Genomic DNA, 12202 nt, shown 5'->3' with positions numbered 1-12202 from the left:
TTTCTTAGGAAAAAAAAAAGGAAAAGAAAAGAAAAATGTGGAAGCATTGAGATAAGCATTAATGGTTTTCAAGGAAGACGTGAATTATATATATATAGCTTTAATGTTAGACCCTAGATTGAAATTAAAAGTTGTAAATAAATGATTAACTATTATTTATTTTAATAATAAAAATAAAATAAAATAAAAAGGTTTAGAAGAAATAGAATCATCATTATGAACTTTCTAGCACACTATTTTAGGAACCCACTTTGCTAATGATTTTCAAACCATCCCAACAATTTCACAAAAGCACACCGTGCTTTGCGCTGTTTCATGATCCGCACTGTAGGCATGCAAACATTACAAGTCTAGCTAAAGTCTCTGTTTTGGTGTCACAAAAAATGTAGAGATGCAGAGTATTATACCGCCAGGCACTAACAGATTAACAGGATGCAACTCCCAAGATCATCTCTGGTGTTCAAGCCTGTATGCCCCCCCACCCATTCCACCAAAAAGAAGGAACATGCACAGTATCTAGCTTAACAATTTAATATACATCGAGCCACTATTTTAAATACAACCTGCTTTGCAGCAACCACAACCTGTCAGTCTTCACCTCCATATTCTTCAAAAAGTGCTGCTTTGGCATCTCGATTATACAAAAAAGGATGGATATTTCAATCCATCAATAGCATTGACCCATGAACTGAAATTAATTTATCACCAGACATTCCTGCAACTACACATAGCATGAAGTCAAATTAGTCCAAAAAACACTCATTGTTTCAGTAGCATCAACCTTCATCCTCAACTCTAGTGAATAAAATCTAGCCACTTCACACTTAAAACCAACCTTAGTGGCTTTTTGTACAGAGTCCACAGCACTAGTAATTTAATTAGCTTCAGTCCAATTTACACATTTTATTATGTCAAATGGTGGTGGGCAGCATAGCAAGATAAAGGGGAAAGGAATTTTTTGTTTTTTTTTTTAACCTTAGGGCAAGAGGTTAATTCAGGCCCATGGGCTACACAATGGGTTGACCTTCCCCCATCCTTAATAAACACCAACAGTGGTGAAGTGGGATCTAATCACCTACAGACTGGCCAGCTGAACTAGTCAACATCTTCAAGTACCCAATTAATCTAGTAGTTATTTTCATTTTGCTAAGATCCCACATCCACTGCTTTCCCCTTAACTGTAATATGCTTGGGCTCTATAGATCTTAGCAAGAATAAGTGCAAGGAATATGCTGAAAACTACTCACAACTGGACTCCTCTCTAAACCTATTTTCAGCATTTTCCTTCCCTTCCCCACATTCTCTCCAAGATCCAGCAAAGTCGTAAGTCCAGGACAACTCGGAAAGAAAAGTATATCTAATAGAGGATTTATCAATCATCCATCCATGTAGTTAAACTAGAATACGTACATTGAAGCAATCATCCCTTGACTGTGCCTTGTAGCAGATATGAAGCTTTATTCCGAACCTGCATGGTAGAAAGATAGTTCCACTAAGAAAATTCTTGTGGTATACATACAATAAAAAGGTCAAAAGAGTTTCAGTGCAGAACCTTTGATGCATAAGTCCTCAAATCTGTGTTGGTGATTTGGCAAGAACAGTTACGAAGATAAAGGCTCCACATTTCATTTATCACTGGTTTGTCTTCTAACAGTGGATTAGAATAGAGCCAATTCTCTGTCAGAACCAAGTATATATACATCTTAAAAAGATCACAACTCCTGTCTTTTACATTAATTGAGATGAGGAATTTCAGGATCTCTTCTGCATCAGTGACCTGAGGAGAACAATTGGAAACATGAACATGTAGCTGTACGACAATAAAAAGACGCAAAATTATGCAACAACTTAAGCAGGCTTGTTTGACAATTTCCTTTTATCTTGGCATGGGAAGCTTATAATCATTTTGTTGCATTACTTCATGTTGATGATATTTTCCAGAGGAAATTGGACAGATCACATATGCGCATATATTTAGATCTAAGAATGGCTGTTCCTGCCTACAAACAGACTGATAGAGTTGTGTCTTCTCAAATCTCACCTAGCATGCCTTTAGGTCAATGTACAGAGCCCACAAAATGTATATAGATGTGAATACAGAGAACAAACCAAATAAACAATCACCCCAAACTCATGATATAGAATCAGACAATGTGGTCCAGGGAATTAAGGGAAGAAACAACATAGAGATCCATTAAACCAAAGCACATGATAAACTCATGTTTTCCTAGCTTTGAATATTAGTCTATATAGTATCAGATAGGAAACTGTATGGTGAGGCATCATAACACACAAAATAGAGGCTATAAAAGCATTAACATCAAGTATCATCCCCTTAAGTTTTAGCCTCTGCCATGCTTCTTTTTCACAATACTAAGGATATGTTTGGTTCCCAAAAAATTTGAGGAAAAATGCATAGTGAATAAAATAGAGAGGAAAAGTAAAAGGAAAGGAAAAGTGAAGGAAAACAAAAAATGTATTTTACGTCAATAATTTATTTTTATACACTATTTCAAACTCACTTAACTTATTTTAACAGTTCTATATACTGATTACATAAATTGAAAATATATAAATTTTTAACTAATTTTCATTATATTTGATTTTCTTTTGTATTTTCCATAGTAAAACCAAACATAAGAAATCATTTTCTTAAGCATTTTTTTTCCTTGGTACTTTCCTCAAACCAAACCTAGCATGAAAGAACAGAAAGAATTCCTCACAAGGGGTTTTTGATGAAATAATTGTAAGCTATACATAGTGAACCATGTATATTGATGGAAAAATTCACTAAAACTCATAAAAATAAAAATAGATAAGTAAATAAATAAACTGAAGCAAAAGGGCAAATTTGAGGTAATGGCTCACAAATTGAAGATGCAAAGATATCAAGTCTGCCCTCATCTGTGCTCTTGTTCCTAAGCACTCAGTTACTAAGGATTTTGTAGGTGGTCTAATCAGTTGTTTTAATTCACAATACGGCAGGCTCCATTCTCTTTCTGAGATTTCTAAGAGAGTAGATGGTCTAAGTGATATGGAATTCACAGTAATACCTTTACAAGAGATTAATGATCCCCCTCAAGAAGATGTGAGTATGAAGAGGTTAGGCCATAACTGATGCTTATGACATTTCAACATCATTAAAGGGGAACTTCGAGCATCAATCTTGAGAGAACCTGATGGGGGAAAGCCTTTTAAAGTTTATTCAAGGAAGAAAGGGAAGACCTAAGTAAACTTTAAGTAGGATTAATATTAATTAGAATTGAATAGGGATTGGTATTTGTTGGAGTCTAATTAGGATTAGCTAGTTGAGTTATAATATAATTAGAATTTGAGTCATGATAGGTTATTAGAGTCCTAGTAGAATAGGTTATTAGAGTCCTAGTAGAATAGGTTATTAGAGTCCTAGTAGACTTTGGATTTCTTAGAGAAGCCTATAAATAGGCTAATCAATGTAAATCAAAGGAATGAATTTTGATGAATAATATTATACTTTCTTTCATTGCAAGGTTGCAACCCTCAATGGTGAGACTCCATTGATTTTCTTCTAGGTGAGACTCCTAGAAGGCCTTAGTGAGACTCTAAGGTTTTCCATCTTTTTTTCATTGTTTCTTCTTTCTCTCTATTTCTTATCTTATAATTTTCTCTACCATAAAGTTTATTCCTTGTTCCTCTCCTTACACCCTAAAAATAAAACCCTAGCCCACCTACCCTTGAGTGTAGGCAACCATCCTAGGGTTGTCCTACATCAGAACCTACATAACCACATTCCAAGTCTTTATTAAGGATTTTAGCAGAATTTTTTTATTATCCTTTGTCTGACAAGAAAGTCCCCTAAAATGAAGCAGTAATCTTCTTTTTATGAGTTGTGACTCTTAGATCCAAAGGTCATAATAAACCAATGCCATGTGATGTTTCACATGATAGCCTTACATACAATAACGAACTTCATTCAACTTGCTTGAACATTTCTTCTAAAAGAATCTTGAACCCTTGACATTGACAATGTTTTGTGTCATCATTTGCTTTAAAACAACCCTTGACATTGAACACCTTGTGCATGAGGTGGTGCCTAGAAGTCCCTCTTTACATGGGCTTTAATCATAGTTTAGGATGGCCATCAACCATGATATCAATGATCTTATTTCATGATCCATAAGAGCAGCATAGAAAGCATGATTTTACTTATCACACCTCCAGGAGTCAATACTTCTTGCCATGCACAAATGGCCTTTACAAGTGACCAATGAATGTTTAAAAAGTTAAGGGCCTTAAAACATACAACTTTAGCAGACACCATCAGTACATATAGACATCTCTAGTATGTTAATTGGTTAGCAGGTAAACCTTGCCTCTGTCATGTGACTATTCATGACACCATCAGTGCATAACACATGCCATTCATACTCTTGGTGTCAAAGAGATATCTAGAAAAGAGTTATGTTCATGTGGTATATTCTCCTCATTCTTCAAAAAAAATTTCAAATGACTTCGGAGTTTTAGACAACCCTCTCAATTTATAAGATGCACATCTCAAGCACAAGTCACAATGGGAGTAGGCTTGCACAGCAGTACCACACTTCAAAGTATTGAGTCTTGGACAATCTCAGTTTCCAGCTTGTACCTGGAGATAATTTTTTGTAACCCTGGCTTCAAGCAAACCTTAAAACTGCAGGCCTTGTAACCTATTAAACTATGATTACAATGTAATAAGGCAGCTCCACAGCCAACTTATAAATTATCCTTATCATTAATACGTAATAAGGCAACTTCATAACTACATTCAATTATTGTTGTCCAACCATTATCCTAGCAGTTCCTGGCCCTGTTAAAGTTTGTTCATACATTTGCTCTACCCAGAAGTTCACCTCCAACTAAGCTCTTTACAGTTTAAGATCTTTCATCCAAACCCATAAATAGCCTGTTGTTGTTAAATTAACATTTGGAGCCACCAAAGCAAATGCTTACATCCAAATCCTTCACAGCAATTTGAGAATGATGTGCTCAATTTTCAGGGTTCATTTATCATCCTTTCACAGAAAATAGTATATCTTGTTTATTTGTTTGAAGCAATCATATATAACTGAAATCACAATATAATTTGTTGATAAATTGAGAATTTAACAAGACTTAAAATAGGAAATATATTGTTTATCCATACAACCACATGCAAACCAAAAAGAAAAAGGATATTGGTTACCTTGTTATCAAAACAGTTTACAAGAATTTGAAATGCAACTGCACTTCGGAGGCACTTGCTGCGAGTGTTGACACCTGAAATGCACTCCACGATTCTCAAGCAGTTCAGGTCTTGTGGAACTCTACATTTGCAATGAATAGTCAGCAAGGATATGGAAAAGAGCAAAGGTAAACAGAAAAAGGTGACTTTGAGAATGTGCATTAACATACGCCAGCATACATGCCCATCACAATATAATACTAATCAAGGTCTAATAAATCCATTAAATTAAAGTCCCTATGGAGAATTTGGGCATCCTACAGAATTTCAATCATTAGCATAAGCTGAGGGGCCACCACACTGATTTCTGGGGGGACAGGGGGGCCCCATCTCATATGCAATTACAGATCTTCAATGTTTAGACCTTCAGCCTTTTTATCACCAATCACCTTTAAAGAATCTTATGCAAATGGTCAGGACCAATCAACTTAAGGTTTTATTTTTTATTTTATTTATATATTTTTGTCTTTTCAATAATTCCACTCCTCCATTGTGATAATGCCATGCACATTTATCATCTCATGAAGATAAACAAGGCAAAATTTATCCAAATATCTAAATCCATTTAAAATAGTTGTCTCAGTATAACATCTAATATTAAAGGCAGGAATGCAGGATCACTTTTTCAATTTCCATAAAAGCCCTTCTATTTAAAATAAATCAACTGGAATAGCAGTCACAAACATAAACTGATGCACATAGCACACCTTGTATTCAAAAAATATAAAAGCATTGAACTATTAAAATACAATGTTGGATGGAAGCTTAATATTCATGAACATGGATCCGAACAAATCTCTTTTTAATGAGTTATTACCTGCAAGCAAGAGATTTTGCTACTTTCTCACAGCTATAATGCCATTCTTTCTCTGTAAAGAAACTGATAACTGATAGCATACATTCATAGAAAAGCATTGAGAGGCCTTGAAGCTGGCGATCTAAGAAGAGACAGATAACGACTTCAATCAGCTCTTCAGCTTCTGAAGTTGAGAAGATAGAATGTTTACTCCTGAGACAAAAAAGATCACATTAAACTTAAAGATCATCAAAAATCAAAACCTTTCAAATCCATTTAGGGCCACGAAACATATAACCATTGACACAATCGCGAAGTGGAATGTTAGACATTAGCAAATTTCAAGTGAAGAATCAACCATCTGAAAGCCCATGATCCCACCAAACAGAATCAACTTTAGTGTGGCACAATAAGTCCAATTGTCACATACCTTACTTGACAACAAATGGCCATAAATTTCATCCAAGCTCTAATATTTTGAGGTGGACCTCCAGTATCAGAATCTAGAAGGCAATTTTGAGGATGCTGTAAGAGGACTGTCCAACTATGAAGATGGCAAAATCTATGAGAATATGTATATGACAGTTCAGGTATCTCTACATAAAGTACAATTTGAAAATAAACAGGTCTAAATAAATAAATGAAATAGTTAAAATGCAGAAACAAATTTATTATACTATGCATACCCAACTTGCTTTTCGGACAGCTGTGAGATAAAAGGCACATCATGCAAGAAGATTAGAGAGGATCTGATTCCCAAGAAGTTCAGAAGAAAAACAAAGTTATTCCAATGAATGCATTTCGCTGGCTACTTCAGTCAGAATCACCAGCCAGTATGGGACAGAATCTTTGATAAAATGTTAATTATCGATTGCTTTATTTATTCATTGTATCATTTCAAGGACCATACAAGCAGTCTGTGGGAAAAGGAACAAAAACCATTCACCTGCCACTCCCCTTACAAGCAACTAAACCTCACAATAACCATCTTGTAATAAAGATACTGATGATAAAAAATTCCTCCCTAGGTAGATTCTTTTAAAAAAATGCAGAGAATTATAAAATGCAATTGCAGCCTACCAGTTCAAAAACTCTACACTGAAACAATAACAAGGGTGCCCACATCTTAATAGAAACCTCAAAATTTAAGACAGCATGAACAATAACAGGGAAGCAGGGTGTTGCCTGTTGGTACCCGATATGGTGTCCAACAAGGAAAAATGCTTCATCTTATGAAGAAATGAATTTTCAAATTTATGATCCTATTATAATAACTCAGTACCAAGGGCTAATTGTATCATTAACAGACTAGTTAAGAATGTGCAGCTTGGATGCCATCACCTTGGTCTATGTCCTTGTATAGATTCAACCTGAAACTGACAAAGTTTTTTTTCCAACGGTTACGAGGAAAGTATAATTTCAAAGTACACATCTAAAGGACATTTCTAATTTTGTTTATCTCCTGATCCTGAGATGTGGATTATCCAAGGCAACTTAGCATGGCTTACTCCCATCCCAACCTAGGTTTTAAAAAAACCTTCTTAGGAGGATGGATGTTGTGATTCAAGCAAGATTCAATGTAGATCCATCTTCCTATTCACTATTGGGATCTGGGTGGATCCCTTGTAAAGTTTCACATCTGAAAGGAAAATTCTCATTTTAGAGAAAAATGGTGAAAAAGCTATGAAACCATACTCTACAGAAGTTTTAATGTCCACCAACTGCATTTGGTCTACCATCTACTATGTACCAAAAACAGCAAATTTAAGAGGGGCAGGAGCTTACCAGTGTTCAACAATTCTCTATTTGATGAAAAATTGGGCAGAAATCCATATATTTCAAGAGCTCTTTTTAGATCAGAATAGCTAGGAAACCAGTCAATTTTAGCAAATGGCAGATCAACCTAAGTCAGCAGAAACACTCATATAAGCTAATAGCAAATCCGTATTAACAAAGAGCAATATAATCTACACAACTTTATAAGAAATTCAGTGCAATTAAAATCTGCTTTAAATCATCCTCAATAAAAACTGCAATCATGTTTACCTCTGTCTTTGAGAGAATACTGCACCAGAAATCACATGCAGATGTCCTCAACTCTTCCTTGGATGAGTATAACACTGATAAACCAAATATCAGGACATGATGAAACATCATAAAACTACTCATGGATTACCAGAGAGCAACAAATATATACTCACTCAAATTAAAGGTCCACATTGCAATTGATTTTTCTACATGGCCACACATAAAAACCAATTTAGAGAGCCAACCATTTACGATTAATCCTTCAAGAAAAGCTTCACCTGAAGAAGACAATAGAAAAGTAACTAGAAATTCAATCAAGTATATTGCCTCTAACTTGTCAAATTACATTTAAAAATAAATTAAAGCTAGTGTAATTGACAAGTGATATGTCATAAAATGAGTTTCGCAGGTGACATACTATGACCACACTATCCCCAAGCAGAAGAAAGTATAAGGTGAAAAATAGAAACCTTTCTCAGCACAAAGCTCAACTGACGAATTGAGCTCATTGTTCATAAAAGAATTTAGAATCTCACAACTTCTAAGCTCAGGGAAAGTAACAGGTTGTGGAGTTTTCTGCAATTCAGAGAGATGGATGCCAAAAAATATGAATTCTCAATCATCCTCCCAAAATGATCTCTACTAAAATCATTGAAACTTTGAAAAGCATTAAGCTGAGCAGTAAAAAGTTTGTATCAGTTCATAAAATAATACCTGATTTCCAAAAACCTGCATACCCCAATAGGAAATCTCATCTTCGCTGCTTATTTCTTTCATCTATAAAATAGAAGTCACAGAGGAAGGTGCTTAACATTTTTGAGGGGAAATTTTTTTTTTCTAAAGAGAAAATCATACCTGTTGTTGGCACTCATCAATAGTCTCAAAGAATGCAGTTTCTTTGCTTACATCATCATCCTCATCCGAGTTGTAGCATTTGCTGGCCTTTGCCCGTTTGGATTCCCTCTCAACGAGTCTGCTTTTCTCCTTGTAGTAATCAGTCAGAAGATCATCCAACCCAATAACCTTCCTCCTAGAAGAAAAAATGACAATAAGCACACTTCAACAATAAGTAATCACCATTCACTCAATTCAAATCTACATTGATAAGATTTTCCAAATTCAGGCACTCAATGAAACTTTGAAAATTCCCCACACTAACTATTTAACCAAAAATTGATCTTGAGCCCATTTCCTAACAAGATACAAGCCATGGGCCAAAACTAATTCCAAGTGCACCTTATAAATTTCCAAAGATCAACCTAAAAGACTCTTGAATTCCTCTTCAGAGCTCCAAACCTCATTGACAACTTCAAATTTACATAAAATCAGCTTTCCACTATAGTTAGCTCCTTGGCAAAATATTCACAACTATTTTACAAGCAAAGCTACATTTAAGATTAGTGGATTCCTAATACCTAGAGACACCATTGCACATCTCCTTACAGATGGTAGCCAACTTCACTAGATGCAACTTTTTCCCTGAATCATAATCTTCCTACAAGTCTCATTGGATTCTCTCCAACTAGTTTATGACTACCTCAGGAAAACAGTGATATGTAGTTCATCAGCAAGTTAGACATAGTGCTCTTGATGCAAGTCAAACTTTCCCCTTTAGGAAAATATTGTTTTTTCTAGGACTCAAGTTTTTTTTTTTACGATCCTCCACCATGTCCCACACTGCACAAGATCTGAAAGGGGGGCCTAGAGAATGGTGGAAATGCATAGATAACTTAAGAAACATAGTTGCTCGAGCACTTCTCTCTTATATTTTATTACCTTTATGTAGTGTTGATGGTTTTTTACAACTCTCTGTTTCGAGAATTATCTTGGTTGTATTAGTTAGTTTAGTTTTATTCGATTCTGGAGATTGGTTGGATGTTTAGAAAACTTGCACATGTCAAAATGGAGGAATCAACCACAAAGTATTGCCCAAGCCCCAACAATATGGCTGGTGATCAATATGACCTCAGAAGGTAAATAGTAGCTATCGCCTGTTGCATATCTCAATTGGAAGTGGTATTTTGACACCTTCCCAGCGCCAAGAAGAGGTATCGAAGCTTCAGGGAATTCCAACAAACAAGATAATTAAAACTACAGAACATACCATGATTAAAATGCTATTAAAAAATTTAACAATATAATGCCTATTGCGGGGCTTCTACATGCACATGCAAAACCCTAATAACCCAAATTCCCAAAAGCAACAATAGCGACAACGTGAAGATAAACCCTAACTACACACATCAGCTTTTCATATATAAAGCAAAAAATAGTGAAAAACGAAAAGAAAAACAGATGGGTAGGACCCCGTTTGGCTCTGAGGAGAGATTGAAGGGAAGGAAAGTAAATGCTTATAGAACAGCTTCAATTCGGAAGTATAGCCCTTTCCTTTAACTCAATTTTTCCGGAGAGCCAAACAGAAGGCGAACGTTGGGAGAAAACCTCTTCTTCTTGGGAGTAGAGCTGCTGAGAAGTGGGTCTTCAGACTCGAAATCAAGAGGACCATCCATGTCGATCATCTCTTCCCACACAATCCTTCTCGGTCTGGCGCAACGAGCGACCTAAAACCCTCAGCAATGCCGGTGGCAAAATTGAACCGCCCAAGCCGAAATCATTTTGAAAGTTGGGCGCGTATGACCACTGTTTGCCTGACCCGACCCGGTCGCGTAAAATTAGCGTAATATTTCATATTAAAATATATTGACTGAAAAAATTGATGGGTGAAAATGAAATGGGAAACACTTGACTCCGAAACCTCGATGTTATTTTTAAAATATGAAAAATATAAATACTATATAATTAGCCTGTGATATACATTTTTTACTATTACTAACTCATTATATGCATTTTATTTATATTGCGTTGTCACTACATATCTCGCCGTTCTTTCTACTAACTCTCATGCCCACTTTCCTATTATTTTCTATCCCTCTTTTTAATAATCCACATTTTTTTTTTGTAATTCCTAAAAATATACGCCTCATCTATCATTTTGGATCCTTTGTTTATATTTTCCAACAATGTTTTTAAAAACAAATCATTTATTGAATCATAAAATTTATTAGTTCATAGTTTAATGGTTAAATTGATAGTTGAATCATGGTCCAACCAATCATGTCATAAATATATAATTTATAAATTAAAAATAATTAAAAGAATTAGAATTATGTATAAATATTTTTTTTTAAAAAGTCTAAATTTTTTCCTAATCAATTTTTAATAATTATAAAACAAAGTTAATATACTAATACTTCAAATCAAGTTAAGTTTTTCATGTTTATTTATAAAAAATCAAAGAAAGCTTAAGCAACTATGGAAAAAGGTTATTATCGTAAAGACTTGGGACTCTTGAAGACTTATAGTGACCTAAGAAAAGTTGTAAGATGGTATTTATCAATATATTTAAGTTTAAATGGTTTTTAATGCATTTAAAGATTTGTATTCATCATCTCACTTAAAAAGATATTTTTTTTATCAAATAAATTGATGAATTCTTATTCTCAAATAAAACTTCAAGCTAAATCCTTTTAAACTCACTCTGAAAGGTTTTAAGAAGGTTTACCTAAGTTGTTTGAGAATTAAGACCTTAAGTCAAGCCATTTATCCACTTTTTATTATAATCGGTCTAGAGGATTAGGAATCAATTAAGTTAATTGGGTCAACAAATAAAAAGGCTTCTTGTTTTTTCTCTCTCTTCCAATAGTTATGGTATAGTCGGTTGAAGGGTAGCCTTGATCGATTGAGGGTTGATCAAGTCAATTGCTTTAATGATTGAGATTATGAGCCTTAACCATTATATGTAGAGTATTAAATACTTAATGACTAATGAACTAGTTGCTTAACCAATCAAGGGCTTTTTGTGACTTTTAAGGTCCTTAAACTAAAAACATATCAATTAAAGTATTTTAGAACATTTATTGATAAGAGAACAACTATATTTAATTGAAAAAACATTCTTCCAGTCATTCAAAACTTTCTTCGAAGTGCATTGATTTCTCACTTACAAATCTTTGTGTGCACCTTCAAATTCATTCTACATTTTACTTTGTATTGTGAGTTTAACTTGTTACTAAGCTTGAAATTCTTTAATACTTTCTTATCTACCCTTTGTGAGAAAAAAGTTTTTACATTGTGTGTTT

General features: G+C 34.5%; 1 protein-coding gene and 1 long non-coding RNA gene across 2 annotated transcripts; one reads left to right on the top strand and one right to left on the bottom strand.

Moving 5' to 3' along the window:
- Window positions 1-236: 236 nt before the first annotated feature.
- Window positions 237-10673, bottom strand: LOC100265349 (uncharacterized). The gene is made up of 13 exons (XM_002272975.5): window positions 10506-10673; window positions 8919-9093; window positions 8778-8840; window positions 8534-8639; window positions 8237-8341; window positions 8082-8155; window positions 7821-7938; window positions 6466-6538; window positions 6057-6248; window positions 5201-5321; window positions 1553-1777; window positions 1411-1468; window positions 237-721 (listed from the first exon to the last, which is right to left on the bottom strand). Exons 1-12 carry the CDS (start codon window positions 10580-10582, stop codon window positions 1421-1423), a joined length of 1377 nt encoding a protein of 458 aa, XP_002273011.2. The 5' UTR covers window positions 10583-10673; the 3' UTR covers window positions 237-721; window positions 1411-1420.
- Window positions 3176-3468, top strand: LOC132253962 (uncharacterized). Its single transcript, XR_009465903.1, has 2 exons — window positions 3176-3345; window positions 3394-3468. It is a non-coding gene; the product is annotated as an uncharacterized LOC132253962 (long non-coding RNA).
- Window positions 10674-12202: the final 1529 nt, after the last annotated feature.

This window comes from Vitis vinifera, chromosome 6, assembly GCF_030704535.1.
Source record: "Vitis vinifera cultivar Pinot Noir 40024 chromosome 6, ASM3070453v1".
Classification (NCBI taxonomy): Eukaryota; Viridiplantae; Streptophyta; class Magnoliopsida; order Vitales; family Vitaceae; genus Vitis; species Vitis vinifera.
This window is presented reverse-complemented; position numbering and strand designations above follow the sequence as displayed.

Coding starts and splice junctions, on each gene's coding strand:
- LOC100265349 (XM_002272975.5), bottom strand. CDS start 10,582: ATGATCGACATGGATGGTCCTCTTGATTTCGAGTCTGAAGACCCACTT. Junction 8,640..8,777: donor TGCAGGTTTTTGGAAATCAG/GTATTATTTTAT, acceptor TCTGAATTGCAG/AAAACTCCACAACCTGTTAC. Junction 6,249..6,465: donor GCCATTTGTTGTCAAGTAAG/GTATGTGACAAT, acceptor TTTTTGTCTCAG/GAGTAAACATTCTATCTTCT.